At 34.3% G+C, this 24,390-nt stretch overlaps 1 protein-coding gene across 1 annotated transcript; it reads left to right on the top strand.

The window, feature by feature from the left end:
• The first annotated feature begins 279 nt into the window (after positions 1-279).
• calb2b (calbindin 2b) lies at positions 280-22,356 on the top strand. The gene is made up of 11 exons (XM_052153460.1): positions 280-412; positions 7,147-7,217; positions 7,526-7,615; positions 10,628-10,708; positions 14,847-14,903; positions 14,982-15,059; positions 15,165-15,220; positions 15,319-15,358; positions 18,245-18,298; positions 18,898-18,969; positions 21,959-22,356. Exons 1-11 carry the CDS (start codon positions 319-321, stop codon positions 22,073-22,075), a joined length of 810 nt encoding a protein of 269 aa, XP_052009420.1. The 5' UTR covers positions 280-318; the 3' UTR covers positions 22,076-22,356.
• Positions 22,357-24,390: the final 2,034 nt, after the last annotated feature.

Below are 24,390 nucleotides of genomic sequence, written 5' to 3'. Positions count from 1 at the left end.
AAACGTTGATGCTATTTTCCGCTCGTGGAAGCGTATGGACGCCCAGCATTTCAATTAATTTCATAAATCCCGCACTGATGCTCCTCGAGTGAAGCTCTGAATTGACTTGACGAATAGTCAGTAGTGTATTTTAACGCGCGATGCTGCCGCCTGTCGGTTGGGACCTATGAACTGAAGGCTTAAGTAGTGGGGGGTTAAAAACTGCTGTCTCTGTCGGGCTACTTACAGTTAGTTATTCGCAGAGGTGTACTGGAGTGCTAAAAAGACGGGACATTTGTTTTCTTGGAAAACCAGAAAAGGAGAGGAAAAAACATAGATATGGCGAACAAGGGACCCAATCCTCTTTCTCTGCACCTGGCGGAACTAACTGCCTGCCAGTTTATCGACATCTGGAATAAATTCGACGCTGATGGTGAGTGTGATGTCCCGGGACAAGTGATATGAGACAGTAAAATAGCGCACATCGATATGTGTATATTACATGTTATTTATATAGGCTTACAATTAATTCAATTATCATTTATATTATTATTATTATTATTTTTTTTTTTGTTCATTGCATGTTAAAATTCAAAACATCAAACTAAAATAATAATATTACTAATAATAAATAATACCGGTTTTGGACGGGGTGTACAGAGGGGGATGCTGGAAAGAGTGTGCTTTTATTGCAGTTTGGCGAGGAAATGTTTACATAAAACTTTATTTCCTTCATAACCTACTTGTCAAGAACTTTTAAAGATGACATATGAAATATAATTTTATGTATATAAATACATAAATTTACTGAGTTTCACGTTTAAATAGTTGGAAAAGAAAATGCAAGTAGGACTATGTCTTCATCTAAGAAGGCTGCAACTCAAACGTCATGTGAGTGCAATGCAGTTTTACGCACCAGCATTTTTCTTGAATAATTCAGGGGAAATTGAAGGGGGAAAACGCCTCTGGGATGATTGCCTGTCACCATTTTAACTTTGAGCGTTAAGCAAGTGTTTTCTCAGCTCAGTAAATTATACCCCACAGGCATTGTTGGCATTATTGATTTAGCTGTGGTGGAGTGAAATCCTTCCTTCGAATTGATTAGCGTGACAGTGTTTGAGACTCAATGAAGATAGAAAAGTAAGAGCCGTATCCGTTGTAAAGATTTAGCGCCTACCATTTACACAAATTGTTGGTGGGTGATTCATGACATGTGTACCCAACTAAAACATTTTGGTCGCCAGAAAGTTCCTGAACAGAGATTTAAAGTTATTTTTTGTTTAGCCAGGACATTTATTTATTACGGAAATGGAACGTTTGTTTTAGGTTGGGCATAATTGCCTCTTAGGTTCCCTTAACACCTGCAACCATACTGTAACATTACATCAATAATACGTTTATACCTCATGTTTATACAGTCAAGAAGTTGCTGGAATAATAGTAAATAGCTATAAAGCCCTTATTTTTATTATATTAAATGTATTATATTTAGCCCTTGTTATTTTCATGCTCAGTGTTCAAAATTAGCATTTCTCTTCACTCTTAAATGCATGGAAATTTCACCAAACATTCTTACAAATTCGGGTCTTTAGAGACCCAGCACGTATATATCTATCAAAAACGAATCTACAATATGCCCAGATAGTTTAACATTTTCAATTTTTTATTATTATTTTTAAAGTAAAATCTATTTTGATATATTTTGATGTTTAATTTTACATATATAAAAGAGATAATGCAACAAATCAGACAAATCTAGAACAGGATTCATTACACTCAAATATCATGAGACACATCTGGCTGTCAAATACATATTGAGCCACACATTACACATAATCTACACATAGGATACACATAAACTAAATGTAATCTACACATAGGATACACATAAACTAAATGTAATCTACACATAGGATACACATAAACTAAATGTAATCTACACATAGGATACACATATACAATAAATGTAATCTACACATAGGATACACATAAACTAAATGTAATCTACACATAGGATGCACATAAACTAAATGTAATCTACACATAGGATACACATATACAATAAATGTAATCTACACATAGGATACACATAAACTAAATGTAATCTACACATAGGATACACATAAACTAAATGTAATCTACACATAGGATACACATATACAATAAATGTAATCTACACATAGGATACACATAAATTAAATGTGATCTACACATAGGATACACATAAACTAAATGTAATCTACACATAGGATACACATAAACTAAATGTATTCTACACATAGGATACACATAAACTAAATGTAATCTACACATAGGATACACATAAACTAAATGTATTCTACACATAGGATACACATAAACTAAATGTAATCTACACATAGGATACACATAAACTAAATGTATTCTACACATAGGATACACATAAACTAAATGTAATCTACACATAGGATACACATAAACTAAATGTATTCTACACATAGGATACACATAAACTAAATGTAATCTACACATAGGATGCACATAAACTAAATGTAATCTACACATAGGATACACATAAACTAAATGTAATCTACACACAGGATACACATAAACTAAATGTAATCTACACATAGGATACACATAAACTAAATGTAATCTACACATAGGATGCACATAAACTAAATGTAATCTACACATAGGATACACATAAACTAAATGTAATCTACACACAGGATACACATACAATAAATGTAATCTACACATAGGATACACATAAACTAAATGTAATCTACACATAGGTTACACATAAACTAAATGTAATCTACACATAGGATACACAAACTAAATGTAATTACACATAGGATACACAAACTAAATGTAATCTACACATAGGATACACATAAACTAAATGTAATCTACACATAGGATGCACATAAACTAAATGTAATCTACACATAGGATACACATACAATAAATGTAATCTACACATAGGATACACATAAACTAAATGTAATCTACACATAGGATGCACATAAACTAAATGTAATCTACACATAGGATACACATAAACTAAATGTAATCTACACATAGGATACACATACAATAAATGTAATCTACACATAGGATACACATAAACTAAATGTAATCTACACATAGGATACACATAAACTAAATGTAATCTACACATAGGTTACACATAAACTAAATGTAATCTACACATAGGATACACAAACTAAATGTAATTACACATAGGATACACATATACAATAAATGTAATCTACACGTAGGATACACATATACAATAAATGTAATCTACACATAAGATACACATATACAATAAATGTAATCTACACATAGGATACACATACAATAAATGTAATCTACACATAGGTTACACATAAACTAAATGTAATCTACACATAGGATACACATATACAATAAATGTAATCTACACATAGGATACACATAAACTAAATGTAATCTACACATAGGTTACACATAAACTAAATGTAATCTACACATAGGATACACAAACTAAATGTAATTACACATAGGATACACATATACAATAAATGTAATCTACACGTAGGATACACATATACAATAAATGTAATCTACACATAAGATACACATATACAATAAATGTAATCTACACATAGGATACACATACAATAAATGTAATCTACACATAGGTTACACATAAACTAAATGTAATCTACACGTAGGATACACATATACAATAAATGTAATCTACACATAAGATACACATATAAACTAAATGTAATCTACACATAGGATACACATAAACTAAATGTAATTACACATATGATACACAATAAATGTAATCTACACATAGGATACACATAAACTAAATGTAATTACACATATGATACACAATAAATGTAATCTACACATTGGATACACATATACAATAAATGTAATTACACATAGGATACACATATACAATAAATGTAATCTACACATAGGATACACATACAATAAATGTAATCTACACATTGGATACACATACAATAAATGTAATCTACACATAGGATACACATAAACTAAATGTAATCTACACATAGGATACACATATACAATAAATGTAATCTACACATAGGATACACATAAACTAAATGTAATCTACACATAGGATACACATATACAATAAATGTAATCTACACATAGGATACACATAAACTAAATGTAATCTACACATAGGATACACATATACAATAAATGTAATCTACACATAGGATACACATAAACTAAATGTAATCTACACATAGGATACACATACAATAAATGTAATCTACACATAGGATACACATATACAATAAATGTAATCTACACATAGGATACACATAAACTAAATGTAATCTACACATAGGATACACATAAACTAAATGTAATCTACACATAGGATACACATATACAATAAATGTAATCTACACATAGGATACACATAAACTAAATGTAATCTACAGATAGGATACACATACAATAAATGTAATCTACACATAGGATACACATAAACTAAATGTAATTACACATAGGATACACATATACAATAAATGTAATCTACACATAGGATACACATAAACTAAATGTAATCTACACATAGGATACACATAAACTAAATGTAATCTACACATAGGATACACATAAACTAAATGTAATTACACATAGGATACACATACAATAAATGTAATCTACACATAGGATACACATACAATAAATGTAATCTACACATAGGATACACATAAACTAAATGTAATTACACATAGGATACACATATACAATAAATGTAATCTACACATAGGATACACATACAATAAATGTAATCTACACATAGGATACAAATAAACTAAATGTAATTACACATAGGATACACATATACAATAAATGTAATCTACACATAGGATACACATAAACTAAATGTAATCTACACATAGGATACACATAAACTAAATGTAATCTACACATAGGATACACATAAACTAAATGTAATTACACATAGGATACACATACAATAAATGTAATCTACACATAGGATACACATAAACTAAATGTAATCTACACATAGGATACACATACAATAAATGTAATCTACACATAGGATACACATAAACTATATGTAATTACACATAGGATACACATATACAATAAATGTAATCTACACATAGGATACACATACAATAAATGTAATCTACACATAGGATACACATAAACTAAATGTAATCTACACATAGGATACACATAAACTAAATGTAATCTACACATAGGATACACATAAACTATATGTAATTACACATAGGATACACATATACAATAAATGTAATCTACACATAGGATACACATACAATAAATGTAATCTACACATAGGATACACATACAATAAATGTAATCTACACATAGGATACACATAAACTAAATGTAATCTACACATAGGATACACATAAACTAAATGTAATTACACATAGGATACACATACAATAAATGTAATCTACACATAGGATACACATACAATAAATGTAATCTACACATAGGATACACATAAACTAAATGTAATTACACATAGGATACACATATACAATAAATGTAATCTACACATAGGATACACATACAATAAATGTAATCTACACATAGGATACAAATAAACTAAATGTAATTACACATAGGATACACATATACAATAAATGTAATCTACACATAGGATACACATAAACTAAATGTAATCTACACATAGGATACACATAAACTAAATGTAATCTACACATAGGATACACATAAACTAAATGTAATTACACATAGGATACACATACAATAAATGTAATCTACACATAGGATACACATAAACTAAATGTAATCTACACATAGGATACACATACAATAAATGTAATCTACACATAGGATACACATAAACTATATGTAATTACACATAGGATACACATATACAATAAATGTAATCTACACATAGGATACACATACAATAAATGTAATCTACACATAGGATACACATACAATAAATGTAATCTACACATAGGATACACATAAACTAAATGTAATCTACACATAGGATACACATAAACTAAATGTAATCTACACATAGGATACACATAAACTATATGTAATTACACATAGGATACACATATACAATAAATGTAATCTACACATAGGATACACATACAATAAATGTAATCTACACATAGGATACACATACAATAAATGTAATCTACACATAGGATACACATAAACTAAATGTAATCTACACATAGGATACACATAAACTATATGTAATTACACATAGGATACACATATACAATAAATGTAATCTACACATAGGATACACATACAATAAATGTAATCTACACATAGGATACACATACAATAAATGTAATCTACACATAGGATACACATAAACTAAATGTAATCTACACATAGGATACACATAAACTAAATGTAATTACACATAGGATACACATATACAATAAATGTAATCTACACATAGGATACACATAAACTAAATGTAATTACACATAGGATACACATACAATAAATGTAATCTACACATAGGATACACATATACAATAAATGTAATCTACACATAGGATACACATAAACTAAATGTAATCTACACATAGGATACACATAAACTAAATGTAATTACACATAGGATACACATATACAATAAATGTAATCTACACTTTTTTCACTCTGTAGCAAAAGATGTGGTGAGAATAAGGACAGACCTAAACAAAAACAGAGTCTTGAGCTGTCTTCTTATACTTAAAAATATGAACTTGTTATGAAGGAGAAAAAAATCCCTGTGTAGATAAGAGTTTTGCTGCTGTTCTGCCACAAGTTTTCACCAATGGCGTTGAAAACTGTTACTGTCCACTAAACTGAGTGCTAGTGGTTAAGGAGGGTCCTTTACCCTGTATTGTCCAAGTATCTTGTTGCAAGAATTTTCCTGTCAAGAGCTGCATAGATTCAATAGAATATATAGAGAAAATTTTGCGGCTCGTTTTCTTTACTCTGCATTTTGTTCCAGAGCATTAATCATTGGGCCCTCTTTTCACTTATGAAGACAGACTTATTGTCCAGTTACATCAGATAATTTTATACAAGCCATGTCTATAAGCCTTGAATGTTCAGGTTAAACTCATAATTTTATATTTCTTCTAGGGAATGGCTGCATCGAGGGGAAAGAACTGGAACATTTCATCCGTGAGCTTGAGATTGCACGGAAAAGTGTGGTGAGTCTAAAAAATATCTGCAGCAGTTTTATCTGATACGTTGTGAAATGGATGTCGTACATTTATGATGAACTACAGAATGAGATGCCCAGATTAATCTTGCTTAATAGTTGTGCCATTCTGAGCAGATCCCATCTGTCTGATTTTTCCTCATGTCAATGCAATATCTGCATGGCATGTTTTGCTGCAATTTTTCAGCTGCAGATCTCTTGGACCATTTGGGAATTGTTTAATGGCCATAATATAGAAATGAATTTAATTAGGAACGGTTCTGTTTTATATGTAAGACATGTTTGGTTTGGTTTCAGGATCCTTCAAATGCTTCATTCAGAGACAGGATGAAAGAGTTTATGCTGAAATTTGACGAGAACGGTGATGGGAAGATTGAGATGTCTGAGGTAAATTCCCACCCTTTTTCACCGTTGCAATACAGTTCTGGTTTGAAGCTCTGGAGAGAGACTGCTCTGCAGAGACACTATCTGAGATTACCGGATCACCCGGAAGAAATACATAGAGGACAAGGAGGGGAGATTAGGGGCTTGAAGGAGAGGGCAAAATGTTGCATCTATCAATGATGGATTGATCAAAGGAGGGTCAGTGAGAGGGTTGAGAGGAGGGAGAGATGGATTAGAAGAGAGGAAGCTATGTCCATTAAGCATGACGACATGACTGAATGGATGAAATTATTTATGTTGGAAGATTTATGTTGAAAGAGAGACTTTACTAATCCAGTCAGAGGGAACATATGAATATAATATATCCTACTTAAACTACCTCCTTCAATTAATGTCTATATTAATGTAATCTATATTATTATGTTGGTTGGTATGAGTCAATAATCTGTTCCTTGGTGTATTTAAACTGTAACCTCAGATTAGGCATGTTGGCATCCTCATATCAACCATCTTCAGCTGTCCAGCTTCTGCATTTTTCTTCAGAAAGATATGACTAGTTTTTAAGTTTTCTTCAAAAGTAGATCTTTCATTCTTCTTTGAGCTAAAATCATAATCAGAAATTATTTTATGATAAAAATAACAAGTTATTTTTATCATATCATTATTTGATTTGATCTTTTAACAGTGCAGTAGAAATCATCTAAAGAGATGCTAATTTACTACAAATTACAACACATACAGTAACAAAGATTAGGGGTAAACAAGTAGGCCTAAGCAATGGTTCCTAAACATTTCAGGAAGTTCCATTTGTGGCCCAAAATTACTTCTGTTACTGTACTATACTTTGTAACTCCCCAGTTTATGGGTCATTCGTACCTTGGAACACCTTGAGACTTTTGTGTTATTGACCCAGATATATAACCCCTAGGCAATCATCAGCAAACACTTGCACGGTTTAAACATAATCTAAAAGATTGCATACATGCTCTCACACTTGCTGTCCTTGAAGCAAAATCACCAAAAACAAATTCCTTGTAAGCATAACTTACTTGGCCAATAAAAAGGAATTCTGATTCTGATGTAATGTGTACCTTGAATGTACTGTAAGTAGCTTTTGAACAAAAGCATCTGTAAATGCAGGGACAACAAGGATGTGTACTCCAAGAACACATGGGCAGCAATGCTGTGGTGGGATTATTCATGACTGAGAATGCATCTATGGATATTGTTGAACTTGATGTCTCATTTCATAATCTGTACATGTTTTAGAAATACAGTAGGATGAGCTTTCTATAAAACTATTTATTTGGGCTGTCCATCAATATTTTTGTAAATAGAATGAATTATGCTGATTAATTAATAGAATAAATTACATTTAACTGCATATAAAAATTTTAGCTGAGAAAGGCTCCAATTTGATGCTAATAATATTAATAATAATATATTTGATATTAATATTTATTTTAGTCCAGATAATTCAAAGATATTACATTATCGTGACAGATGAGTGATTAGACAATATAAAAAGGGACCTTAGAAATCAATATGTTGTTTATTTTATTTTCATATAATTGAGCATAAGCCTATACAGGACATGGAAATTAATTTTGCAATTGAGTTCGTCAATCTATCCGAGGGCTGTTCTCATACTCATCCTCTTGTGTTTTCTGCACTATTTTGTTGGTCTATACACATGCATCAGACGGACACTTTTGAAAAGCTTTTAATGCAGCGCTTGTCAGGGATTTTAAGCGTTTCACACATAAACGCTGTATTTTGATGACATTGTGTCAAGTTAAATGCAGCTTGAAACATTTAATAATGCATCTTCGAGACTACTGCCTTTGAAACGCATGAACGTGTTCTGGTGTTTACGGCTTATATTGTGCAGCCTGCTCTTTGTAAGTGTAGATATTTCCTGTACAGATGGAGTTGCACCGATGGCCCCCTGCTGAATGCGTCTTGTAAAACATGAAGATTTCATTTATTTACGGTCAGGGACATGATTAATTGTGTAAATATCTTTTAAATACGTGTTAAATTTACAGGCTTAATAAAAACAACAGCTGGTTTGTAAGTCCAAGTCTAAACACTTGGAGGTTGAACTTGCTAGCTCAGAGTTTTGCTGGCTTTATACTTCTGGACTTGATATGGTTTAGTACCTCTTCAGCGGTTCAACAGTGATGGGTTCCTCTGTTGAGTCCAGAAGAGATAACAAAATGCATGAAATGGTCTCTCATCTTAGTCCAGCTCTAGCAGGCACTCTCTTCTTAAGCCAGAGAGCTTTATACACAGGAAGCTCAGACAGCAGCACTTGGTTGATCGTGTAGCAAAAGGGCTGCTAGGATAAAAGCCTTGTGCTCCACTGTGCGGCTGTCCATGGTGCTGAAATCCCTTAATACAGTATTATAGACAGTGAGAAATGTAGCGTTTCAGAGAAGGGAACACTTTAAATAGGCAAATGTATGATCAAGTGAGCACTACAAGAAAACCTTTTCTCAATCTTATTCAAAAGATTATTGTTTTAAATAAATAATAAATTATTATTGTTTATATATGGAGATAAATTGGATTATTAAAATATGTAAAATTATATGGATATTATTATTATTTTATTAATGGAGTCATGACATAAATAATCAAATATTCATTGATCTTTTGACATAGAAGAGGTCATTGATTGTTCTATAAAAACTTATAAGTTTCAGAACTCAAAACATTTTCATCACTGCAAAAAGAGCATTTGTTGAAACCAAGCAGCCAAAATTACTCATTCTCTACTTCCTCTACATTGTGATGTCACACTTTGGTAGACATTTCTGCATTTCTGACAGAGGGTCATGATCACGTTTTACAAATATATGGCATATAAAGGCATGTCATGGCCCCTTTCAATTACTGACTATTAAAAGCGATCAAGTCGATGATTATGATCTCTCTCTCTCTCTCTCTCTCTGGCTCTCTCTCTCCCTCTCACTGTGTCTCTCTTTTTCTTACACTCTTTATCTTTTTCAGCTGGCTCAGATCCTGCCAACAGAGGAGAACTTTTTATTATGCTTTAGACAGTTTGTGGGATCCAGTGCTGAGTTTATGGCGGTAAGTAAAGCATTAAAACACACAGTGACTATTTTGTTGCTGTATCTTATGGTTTTCCTGTTCTGTAGAGACTTAGAGTGAGATTAATTGTCTCCATTGTCTTGCTTATCTGATTGATGTGATTATCAGTCTCTCTATTAGTTAAACGAATCAATACAATCATTAGCATCTTTTTGTAAGATTGAAATTTATTTTAATAGGCAAGGAGTTTTATGTGTGCCTGTGACAGAGTAAGAGAAAGAAATTTCTCTTTGCGGTAGGACATCCATTATGAACGGCATGCAGCACAGAGGAACACATTGTGTGTATGTGTGTGAGTAACTGGGTTAATGGAGGTTAAATTGCACAACATTGTGATTTTGTAAATAATACAAAACATGGTAGTTCTGTTGAACATCTGAGTCTACGCAAGATATTTGCCCCATTTCCTCACAAACGAGTCCCAGCTTTTTATGTGTCTATTCTCTACATTGATGACCACCCCATCGCCAAAAATACAGAGTCTGGGGCACAATTAAATCCCTTAAACCCGAGTGCCCAACACATCACACACAAATCTCTGAACCTTCAACCAAAATTCTTGGATCTTAACACACCACCAAAATACATGGGTTTTCAATTTGTTGAGATTTTCAAAAGATCTCAACACTCCACTCTCCTATAGGTCACCGAGTGTAGTAACCCACTCATAATCCACTCTGACCAGCAGAAAAGGGACTTATTAATACATACTTTTGTGTTTAGCCATATTCTCGAAGCAACATTTAAAAAAATTTCCAAATTAAACACTGGAAACTTTTGTCCATACCAAGTGCAAATGCAAGATAACGGGGTGCAACTTAATTTCTCCGGTTAGTTTGATAGAAAGGTTTTGCAATGGGAAGAACTTCCTGTTCAATACAACCCTGCCCCAATCCAGAGTAAAATAATCTGAAACTAATCAATTTGTTTGTACCGCCGCTACCTGGTGTCTATAAAGTAACTTAATCCATTCAATAAACATATTCCCAAACCCGTACATTTACAAAATCTTAAAAAAGATAATCCCATTCTACCATATCAAATGCCTTTTCGGCGACAAGTGAGATGGCAGCGATCGGAGTCTGATCATTCACCACTGACCACATGATATTTATGATACGCCTAATGTTATCAGAAGAGCTGCAGCCCCGAATAAACCCCACCTGATCTATATGAATAAGACTTTACATAAAGACAACTTTAATTAATCGGTTAGCCAAAAGTTTTGACACTATTTTAACGTCTGGCTGGATCAGGGAAATCAGACGGTAACTCTTACACTCGATTGGATCTTTGTCCTTTTTAAGAATCAGACTGATCCATGCATGTGTAATGGTTGGAGGAAGATTCCCATTCTTTATTGATTCCGTATAAACTTCTAGGATAAGTGGAGCCAATTCTGTAGCATAAGATTTAAAAAATGTAGCGTCAAAGCCAACTGGCCCTTGAGTCTTGCCTGTAGACAAGGCTGTATGATCCGGCCCCTAAGACCCACTTTAAGTGCCTCCCAAGCCACACACACAGAGGACACTGAGGACCAGTTGGTCTCCATATAAACATTGATTTCATTCTTTAACATTTGTTGGAATTCAGGATTTTCCTTTTCTCCATATGCGGCAACACCTCTAAACTCACCAGGGCGTGATCTGAGACTAAAATGTTTCCAATTGAGCAATCCACAACAAATTAAATGAGGGACTTAGATATAAAAAAAATCTATTCTAGATTAAATCTTATGGACTGATGAAAAATGTATAGTCCCTACCAGATGGGTTCAAAGTCTACAAATATCTGTAAGACCAAGATTTTTACACAGCCTGTGAAGTGTCAATGTTGCTCTAGGGAGCTTACACACTTTTGCATCACTATGATCAAGTGAGTCCATCAAAAGATTAAAGTCTCCTTCCAATATTGTATCATGAGGGGTGCCAGCTACTTGCAACACCCCTTCAAGATCTATAAAAATCATCAACGTTAGGTGCATACATATTAGCCAAAATAAGACTTTGCCCCTGAATTTCTGCTAAAACAATAATGACACTTCCTAATTTATCTTTAATATTTTTTAGATATTTTAATTGTAGTTTACTTATCAGTGTAATGACTCCCCTGCTCTAACTTGAGCCAGCACTAAAGAAACCATGTTCACCCCATATCTTCACAAATTTTTCAGCTTCCTATGGGAAAGGTAAGTTTTTTGAAGAAACACTATATCATATTTCTTACTTTTAAGTAGAGAAATAACCCTCCTTCTTTTATGTGGTGCCCCAACCCATTCATATTCCACGTGGAGAAAGACAATTTAATCAAATTAACATTTGACATTTTGACATAAAGTATTAGGAAAAAATTTATTGTGTGTCAACAATAAAATTATAAAGACCACATTCCAACATTAGTGCAGCAATCAAACCCCAAACGTCCCCCCAAATAAAACAAACAGAAAAAAAGAAAAATGCTGTCCATGATAGTGCCAACTGGTCCATCGTCCATCCCTCTAAATTAAAACAGTCCAGGTATGCCTACGAGAGGCATAGAGAGAAAACTTTGCCATTGAATTGCTCAAGTCCGGTGTCCAGTTCAGTTTCCTCGGACGGTCAAGTGAATGTTCAGTGAGTCGGTCCACTTGGCTGCAACGTGAGTACCAGAAAGTAACTCAGTCCATTGACTTTATGAAGACGATGCTTGATGGGGACATGTAAATATTTTACAGCCATCCTTAGCATCTGTTCTCAATTTGGCCAGGAAAATCAGTGCAAAAGTGACCCTCCGTTGATGTAAGAGTTTCTTGCATTCCTTGAAACTATCATGTTTCTCTTGTTGAATTCGCAAAGTTTGAAAACAAAAAAATGCTGTGATTCTTCCAAGAAAGCCTTCCTTTACTCCTCTCCTCATGATACACAAGATCTTTATCGGATGAGCTCATCTCTATCGGATGAGCCCCTTTGATCGGGGCCTGTCACCCTCAGCGGATCGCTGAGCTGGAACCCATTGTCGAGCAGACCCGGAAGGAGCACATCCAGGAATTTCACCATGGCAGTGATCGATTGACGTATTGCAGCAAGATTCCCAAGTCAGCAACAACCTTCTTCAGCATTGCCGACAAGTTCAACAATTCTGTTGAACAATTCCGAATTTCCCACACTTCTCCAGCCAAATCGGCTCCCTGGTACGCAGCCTTGTCAGGGGTGTCAGCTTGAGCACATAAGTGTCTTTTAATGTCTCCATAGCACGAGGATTTTGAATTCTTGTCATATTGTCTTCCTAGAACAGTTAAGGATCAGGGTGTATCGAATCTCACCGGTTTATGACATAAAATTATTAAAACAAGCAAAGTGTGCATGGCTCGCCGTTCACACGTCCGAACCTCACATGACTCCAAATATAGGAATTATAATGAAAACCTAGTACTATTATACTTTAGTGTAGACTGTATTTAGCAGCATGGCGTTTTGCGACAAAAATCTCACATTTTAAAAATGGCATATCGGATGAAACAAGAGATTCCAATCTTTTGACTCTTAACTGAAATTTAATTAGTTTCTTACCAGATGTAGTTTTGTTGGCATTTCTCCCAAAGACAAACTCCACTGTGATCAGCACCATGTTGTTTTTTCACATGACACAGTGCGTCAACATTTTCCCCATTACTGGAAACCCAGAGTGTACTGAACACTGTGTACTGTACTGTGTACTGTACTTTTTAAACAGTCAGTTTAAAAGAAATTAAATTAAGCGTTGTGTATAATGAAGCCAAAATATAATGTCCACGCATGTGGATGCGGGGTCGCACAAGGCTAAAAACATTATTACTCCGTTTTTTTCTAAATCTGAGCATTGTGTGCCAACCCCATATGTCACAGGACATATTATATAGTCTGAAGTACCAAATTCCAGCTCAATTTCAACTCAATTTTGACAAAATGTGTAGTTACTGCATTTAGCATTTGCAGGGCTGTATGGAGTTTATTAATAGTTTTAGGTTAAATATTTAATAGAAGTCTATGAGACAATACAGGTCTAATAGACAATAGAAGTCTATGGTATGTCCTCATTTAGATAGATAAGTAAATGTGCAGTTGTCTATTTTAATGCCATTTTGTCTCCCATTTTGCAGGCATGGAGAAAATACGATACGGACCGAAGTGGATACATTGAATCTAATGAACTGAAGGTATAATTTAATAATCAAGTCAAACTTTCCAAACCTGTGATGGAACCATTGCTAAATAAAGTCTGTACTTTCCCCCAGGGCTTCCTCTCAGATCTGTGGAAGAAAGCAAACAGACATTATGATGACAAGAAACTGAACGAGTATACACAGACCATAGTGAGTAGATACACACACACACACACTAATACACAGCTGTTATTCTCTCACTTGCATACACAGACACATACAGCATCTGCCCATTAATATGTGCTATATCTACAGCTTAAAATGTTTGACCTGAATGGTGATGGGAAGCTTGGATTGTCCGAGATGGCTAGGTGAGAAGTTATGATAGAGAGAGAGATAGAGAGAGAAAAAGAGTTAGAGAATGTATTACATGTAAAATTGTATTAAATGTTATGTATTGTGCTTTTAGACTTCTTCCTGTGCAGGAGAATTTTCTGATCAAGTTTCAGGTAAGATCCTGCATAAAATCACTTGATAAAGATAATATTTTTGATTACAGTTTTGTGTGTGTGTGTGTGTGTGTGTGTGTGTGTGTGTGTGTGTGTGAGCGTGTATTTATCACTTTGTGGGTACCAAATGTCCCCATAAGGATAGTAAAACCCGAAATTTTTGACCTTGTGGGGACATTTTGTCGGTCCCCATGAGGAAAACAGCTTATAAATCATACTAAATTATGTTTTTTGAAAATGTAAAAATGCAGAAAGTTTTCTGTGAGGGTTAGGTTTAGGGGTAGGGTTAGGTTTAGGGGATAGAATATAAAGTTTGTACAGTATAAAAACCATTATGTCTATGGAAAGTCCCCATAAAACATGGAAACACAACAGTGTGTGTGTGTGTGTGTGTGTGTGTGTGTGTGTGTGTGTGTGTGTGTGTGTGTGTGTGTGTGTGTGAACCTGATGGCAGATTGGTGGCTGATTTCTACCCCAAAGGGTGTGGGTTGATAGGGCTTACTTCAATCCTACTGTAGTTAAGACAATCTCCATAGATTATTCTTGAACCTGGAGATTTACTGGCCTCAAGGCCCTTCCCAGCCTCCCCACATTCACTGAATACTTTTTATTTATTCTCTCGCTCCCTTGTTCCTCTTAACAAAACAAATGACAAGATGTGAAGGCTGATATAATTGGTTCACATTCAATTTAGTCTCTTAGCATTAAAAATTATGTGATGTTTCATTAAGTGAATGCAAGATACATTGGTAAGTATATCTTATAATTTTCATTAATATGAAAAATGCACCCTAAAATAATATTTCTCTCAACATTCTCCATATATTTCAAGCTCCAAAAAGGGCATAAAACAACATAAAACTCGATATAACCAAAATATTATTATTTTTCACTTGTCATTTCAGTCTCTAGGCACGATCATGATTTCAAGTTCAATTACATTTCCTAGTTCTTGATGCATGTGCAGAGAGCTAGATGGTGCTAGGAAGTGTTATCAAGCTTGAAATCATGATTGCCATAGAGACTGCTTATGTCAAGATTTATAGTGAAAAATTTATGCTATTTTGGTCTGTTCTCACCCAAAATCAATTGGATCATTTCAGAAGACATGGATTAAACCACTGTAGTTTTATGGATTTAATTTATGTTGCCTTTAAGTCCTTATTGGAGTTTGAACATATCACCACCATTCACTAGTATTGTATGGACAAACAGACATCATCATTAAAATATTTTAGTTTGTGTTCCGCAAAGAAAGTCATACAATTTTAAGACGACATAAGGGCAGGGTTGGGAGGGTTACTTTTAAAATGTAATGCGTTACAAATACAGATTACTTATTAAAAATATTTTTAGTAACTTAATCCAGGTACCTCAATAATAAAGTAATGTAATCAGAGTACTTTTAGTTACTTTTTCATTACCTCAAGCTCGCACATGTGAATAAAGTCAAAAGAAAATTTATATTTTCTCAAAGACCTTTAATCATGCCTTCTGAATGCAAACAAACCATGTTTGAATAATGTTATGTAAAGGGTTCAATGGAAAGGAGGAGGCGAGAACCAGCTTGTCAATATAAATAATAGTTTAATATAAAACTTAAACAAAAGACAAACACACACATAACGGACATGTCCATAAACTATCTCTCTCTCCCGCACGATCCTCTGCAGTTGACCTTTATCCCTCTCGGAGGCTTAATTAGCCTAATACGGGACCGGGCCCCGCCCTCCGCCCTGCCACATGTTATGAGTGATGTAGCTATTATTGTATACAGTATAAGAAAAAAACATTATGTCTTGGTTAAGATTAAAGAAAATATCACAGGATATACCTCAGATTAAAAAAACACTACAAAGTTGAATTCTGCCATGTATTGCAGTTAGCATGTAGACTAGTTTTCAATGACCATTCATTAACTTCCGACTGCAATAAGTAGATCACAGGCAATAGGTAAATCTTTATCATCATCATAATCATCATCATCATTATTATTAATGCCTCCAGTGTCTGTCCTCTGCTTGCTCATGATCCACAGTCAAACGTCACCAGCTAACGTTTATGGGTGATTCTATGTTTATGTTTAAGGAGTATAATTTAACTAATATTAAGGAGTAAAAATATAAATAGAAAAAAATTTAAGAAAATCTTGATTTAAAGAATAGATCAAATAGACTTAAACCTTTTGAATGTGTCTTGATTAACTTATTCCTACTTTCTATGAGTTTAATTTCTTCCTCACCCATACTTTTGAACTTCTTACCAATACATTTATAAGTATCAAAATCAGATAAATTATCCATTGCACTTTTCGCCAGAGAATTTAATAACATTTTCAATTTATTTGGTATTCAAATTTATGTGTACAATTTATGTGTACAGTTTATGTGTACAGTTTGGATTTTTGGAAGAAAAAAAAAGAAATGCTGTCCCATTTACTGTTGTCAATACAACATGAAAACATTTCAGAGAACAGTTTTAAGAGTTCAACTTTCAACTGAAGTTAAGATGGAAATAAGAAGTCACACTAAACGAGTCACGAGACAGAACAGGAAGATCCCAATTTTTAACAAATGTAACTAATCTGAACACGTTTTTATGTAACTATAACAGATTACAGGTACACATTTTTGTACCTTGATTACGTAACATTTACAAGTATTCAATTTCTCCTCAAGTCTGCATAAGGGTGAGTAAATTATGAGAGAATTATAATTTTTGGGATAACAATTTCTTTAACATTACAGTATATAAATCATCATTATATACATACATCATATTTTTAAAACATTATATACATGTTTTATACATGCCTCTCTCTTGCACACACATACATACAATTAACTTGATACAATTCTGATGTCACTTTCTCCTCTTTATCACCAGAACATCAAACTATCTGCTGATGAATTTGAAGGCATCTTTGCCGATTATGACAAGGTGAGATAAATTCTATGTTTTGTAGTACCTTCAAGTTTGTGCTCTTGTTCATTTGTCTTGTATTGTAGATGAGTTGGAAATCCACACAGATCTAGATGACCATAAACACACACACACTCACACACACACACACACACACGCGTTGGTGCGGCTATCATAATGAGAACTCTCCATAGACATAATGACTTTTATACTGTACGAACTATAGATTCTATCCCCTAACCCTCACAAAAAACTCTCTGAATTCTTACATTTAAAAAAAATAATAATAATTGTTTAGTATGTTTTTTAAGTGATTTGAATTATGGGGCACTAGAAATGTCCTCATAAACCACATTTATAGCATAATACTCTTGCAATTACCAGTTTGTAACCTATAAAAATCCTCATAAGCCACACACACACACACACACACACACACACACACACACACACACACACACACACACACACACACACACACACACACACACACACACACACACACTTTAACATTACTTGGTATGTGATGCACAACCACAAAATTCTTAACTTCTCATCACACAACTACACAAATATGCTGTATTTTCTCAGTTTCTCTCCTTTTTTGGTCTCAACAGGATGGAAATGGTTATATTGATGAACATGAGTTGGATGCACTCCTGAGAGACCTCTACCTAAAACACAACATGGTAACTTATGGTTGGGAAGAGAATTAGCTGTTTGCGCTAAGTGTAGCCTCAGTGTAACTGCAGAGACACATTTGGTTAGTGTGAATTCTTATTGACAACCTGTGTTGGTGAGATGCTAATCAAAATTAGCTATGAAACTTACTTAACTTCATTATACAGTAGCATGACAGTAGCTCAGCTATTTTTACAATAGTGTTGCTTTTCCAGTAACAAGCAACATTTTCCAACAAACTCTGGTGTAGCGTCATAAAACGCAATAATACAAATTCCATTGTTTTGTGAACGTTGCATTCAGTGGAAAACAATGGAACCAAGAAAGTAACTAAACATGCTCAAACAGCCCCCTCTCTACTGTGTAGCACTGGGAAAGCCAAATCATTTAATTGAGTCGGTTCATTCTGATGGATCATGTAAATGAACTAGCTCATATAAATGATTCATTGATTCACTTAAGCCCATGTACACTTTAAGGTTAAAGTCCCAGTGTAGCCCCTTGACATGCGCAGTTCGATCTGGGGTTTTGACTTATTCCCTACTAAAACAGGAAGCGTGGGTGGACCATGTCGATTTTTAAAAATAGCCAATATGCTTTAGTTTACAGCCACACATACACATACTTTCCACCATACTGCTCATGTCAGAGCTGCTTACCGGGGAAACTTGAGAAGCGATCTCAATACCGGCCAGCTTTTTCAAAGACTTGATAACCAAACAGTTATCTAACTGACAACTTTAATCCTTAACCAGCCAAGCAAGATTTGTTTTTGGGTGGTCATTATGATAGAAGTGTTCTAATAGTGTTCTACCAAATTTTAATAAGTAACTGAATACAGTTACTTCATTTTTGTATTATGAAAACGTAACGATAATACATGTATTCCGTTACAACCCAACCCTGTATATACAGTTGAAGTCAGAATTTACATACACCTTAGACAAATACATTTCAACTCAATTTTGACATTTAATCATATAAAACATCTTTTATTTCTTTCAGCACATTCCCAGTGGTGAAGAGTTTGGTAGCATTGTCTTTAAATTGTTTAACGTTGGTCAAATATTTTGGGTATCTTCCACAAGCTTCTCACAGTAAGAATTTTGGCCCATTCCTCCAGACAGAACTGGTGTAATTGAGACAGGTTTGTGGCCTCCTTGCTCGTACATGCTTTTTCAGTTCTGCCCACAAGTTTTCTTTTGGATTGAGGTCAGGGCTTTGTGATGGCCTCTCCAATTCCTTGACTTTGTTGTCCTTAAGCCATTTTGCTACAACACTGGAGGTTTGCTTTTGGGGTCATTGTCCATTTGGAAGACCCATTTGCGACCGTGCTTTAACTTTCTGGCTAATGTCTTTCAGTCTTGAGGTGTTGCTTCAATATATCCACATAATTTTCCTTCCTCGTGATGCCATTTATTTTATGAAGTGTACCAGTCCCTCCTGCAGCAAAGCACCCCCACAAAATGATGATGCCACCCTCATGCTTCACGGTTGGGATGATGATCTTCAGCAAAGCACCCCCACAAAATGATGATGCCACCCTCATGCTTCACGGTTGGGATGATGATCTTCAGCTTGCAAGCCTCACCTTTTTTCCTACAAACATAACGATAGTCATTATGGCCAAACATTAAAATGTTTGTTTCATTAGACTATCAGACATTTCTCCAAAAATAAAGATATTTGTCCCCATGTGCACTTGCAAACTGTAGTCTGGCTTTTTTATGGCGGTTTTGGAGCAGTGGCTTATTCCTTGCTGAGCAGCCTTTCAGGTTACTAGATTTACTGTGGATATAGATACTTGTCTGCCTGTTTCCTCCAGCATCTTCATAAGGTCCTTTGCTGTTGTTCTGGGATTGATTTTCACTTTTGCACCAAACTATGTTCATCTCCAGGAGACAGATTGGGTCTCTTTCCTGAGTGGTATGATGGTTGCGTGGTCCCATGGTGTTTATACTTGCATACTATTGTTTGTACAGATGAACGTGGTACCTTGTGGATGAACCAGACTTGTGGAGGTCCACAATTGTTTTTCTGAGGTCTTGGCTGATTTCTTTTGATTTTCCCAAGATGTCAAGCAAAGAGGTACTGAGTTTGAAAGTAGGCCTTAAAATACATCCACAGGTACACCCCCAATCCAGACATCTCCTATAAGAATCTAATTGGCTACTTGCTTAGAGTTATGACATTATTTTCTGGAATTTTCCAAGCTGCTTAAAGGCACAGTTAACTTAGTGTATTTAAACTTCTGGCCACTGGAATTGTGATATAGTCAATTAAAAGTGAAACAATCTGTTTGTAAACAATTGTTGGAAAAATTACTTGTGTCAGGCACAAAGTAGATGTCCTAAATGACTTGCCAAAACTATAGTTTGCCAATATTATATCTGTGGAGTGGATAAAAAATGTAATGACTTTAACCAAAGTGTATGTAAACTTCTGACTTCAACCGTAGATGATCTTAAAGCTAAAAGGTATGGACTAAAAGCAGCAAAACTTTCATTTTTATTTGACAGGGTCTTTAAGAGACTTGACAGAAGTTACTTTCATGTTCTTTCAAGCAAGATATTTAATTAAGTTCTGCTGTTAATCATTATATTTCAACTCAGTTGTATAAAATATGGTGTGTTCTAGTTACAGTATATAACTTTTCAATCATTATAAATGTACAAGTTTAATTTTATTTCACCCTAATTAAGCATTCATATCAGCTGATATTAGCTATTATTTAAAAAATATTTTCTTATTTAAATACAGTAGCTGTAATATAGTTAGCTACTTTCTGTTAGTAACTTGTAGTGTAACTACTTTTTTAAAAGAGCATCTTTACTGTAGTTTAACTATTTTAATTTATTAGTTGCTTGTAGCTTGGGAAGCTTAAGTTTCAAAGTAGCTTCTCCAACACTGTTGAAAAATGTGTGTGTGTGTGTGTGTGTGTGTGTGTGTGTGTGTGTGTGTGTGTGTGTGTGTGTGTGTGTGTGCGCGTGTCCTTAGGTTGTTGACTCTCAAAGCCTGGCTAGCTCAAAGAAGAGCATCATGGCGTTGTCTGATGGAGGGAAGCTCTTCCGTACAGAGTTGGAGATTGTGCTATGCAAGGAGCCTTCATTCTGAACTCTGAGCTCTTCCTGTAACTTTCACTCCCTCCTCTGTACCTTCACCCTACCCATTCTAGCCAAAGCAGTTGCATGTGGTGGCTCTAGGTTACTCAGCATTACACAACGTACTCCTCTCTGTGGCATGCCTTTCCCAGAGATATGTCTTCTCAATGATGTGTGCAACTCTTTCTTGTCTTTTTTCATGTTAAAATATAATTCTTACATTGTGGTATAATAATGGATATATGGTCTTTGGTCTAATTCTCCTGCTTATACCAAATATTCAGATTACGTTATGTATTTCTTGCTATGCAGTCTGCTCTCTCTCTCTCTCTCTCTCTCCCTCCCTCCTTGCCTGTCTCTCTCTGTCTCACTTTTTCTTTTCTTATTTTTCTCTAATAAGACTGTAGACTGTTCTGTTTTGCCAACACTGCTAAAAAAATGATTAAAATAAAGATGAGATAAGATATTTTACTTTCAAAACCTTCTGCTATTTCCTCTACTACATTATAGGATCTTACCTACTCTTTCTTTCCATATAGGAGCATGTACATATTAATGTACGTAACAGGAACGTTAAGGGTTCAATACAAGTTAAGCTCAATTGACAGCATTAATGGCACAATATTTTTACTCATCACTCGTTTATTTAAAAAAGCTAAAGCCATGGTAGCAGTAAGAAGGCACTTAGAAGAAAATGGGACTTGTTAATAAAATACAAACGGTTTCAAAAGTAGCCACAAGACATAAATCTTATACACATAAAATGTTGTGTTGTGCCCGGAACATTCTTTTAATGGTACATACCTGGTTCAATATATGTTAAGGTCAATTGACAGCATTTGTGGCATAATTTCTTTAAAAAAAGCAAAAATCTAGTTCCAATGGAAATGAATAGGGGCAAATCCGTAAACTTTAAAATACTGTTTCAAATGTATAACCACAAGACTAAAAAATGTGTGTTAACATGATTTTAGTGTGATAAAATCAGTTACCAACATTTTCTGTGTAAAATGTTATCTAATTTGACAAAATCTTTGCAATGACAATGTAACACCATAACCCTAAAACCCTAAAATGAATGTAAAAATGACAATTTAAAAACTTAGCTAAAATATTACACAGGTTTTAACAGAAGAATTAATGGAAGTGCTTTTATAAAATTATAAGCTTCACATTTCTGCATTTAAACCCTCCAAAAATTAGCCCCATTCACCTCCATTGTGCCCAATGTAACTTTTATTTTGCTAGTAAACTTTTTTTTCTGTGGTAATCAACATTATGCCACAAATGCTGTCAATTGAGCTTAACTTGAACCAGGAATATTCCTTTTATTTAATTGAAAGTGTATATATGAAACGTTCCATTAGTTGTAAGATTATGATGGTTTTCTACTAAATTACGATGGTATAGAATATGGCTATAAGTAAATTTCCTGTTTTGAAAGTAGATAATGGTTATAATGTTCTGTCTGTGTCTGCACCTATTATCATAGTTTACGTTTACCAGCTTCTCAGGTGCAGTATGATCGAATTTTCCTTTTAGATAAACCAAAAGTAGCCAACTTATTTCTGTGAGCACTCAAGTAAAGGCGCACATCTTCAAACTAAAGCATGCACTGTAGCAAGTGTTTAGAGCTTATCTTTTTCATTTTCATGGCACGAATGTTCTTTGTGCTTCATTCATCTCAGATGCTGAATAGAACAGGAAAAGGACACAGCCTGTGTTCTGGGCTTCAGTTCTAGCCTATACAAAATTCATCCAAAACTGCCTATGTCATTTGAATCACATTCATCTTATTAAGGAATATTTTCCAGTTTACTTGCCATCTTTTTTTGAGTGATTCTTTGGCCAAACCATGAAACCCACTGATTATCCTGTGGCTTATCAAACTATGAAATAGTTGCAGATGCCACAAGAGTTTCAAGAGATTATTTCGTACTGGGCTGGTGATGTTATATGCTTGTCATTTTGTGATGATTTTTTTTTTCATTTGTGAGAGTTGCTCTTTTATTTTCTTACCAGCTGCAGTACAGCACTTTGTGCAGTCATGGAAGGCCATCAATTAAATATCAACACTCTCATATATTTTTTAGAAGAGTGTTTAAAATAAGACCAGGCTCGTTGTGGCCCAAATAACAAGAACAGTTTGCACTTTACACGCCTCTCGAGCACTCCAGAGAGATGGAGCACTCAAGACTGAAGAAGCCTATACACTACAGAGATCTCATTTGTGGAAACAGATGGAAACAAATGGGAAGGCTCAAGATAGACCTCTAGTGGCTGAATACACTGTCACTTAGTATATACGAGAATACAAAAAGTGTTGGT

Source organism: Xyrauchen texanus, chromosome 2 (genome assembly GCF_025860055.1).
Source record: "Xyrauchen texanus isolate HMW12.3.18 chromosome 2, RBS_HiC_50CHRs, whole genome shotgun sequence".
NCBI classification, from domain to species: Eukaryota; Metazoa; Chordata; class Actinopteri; order Cypriniformes; family Catostomidae; genus Xyrauchen; species Xyrauchen texanus.
Note: the sequence above shows the minus strand (reverse complement) of the source record. Positions and strands in the feature narration are given on the sequence as shown.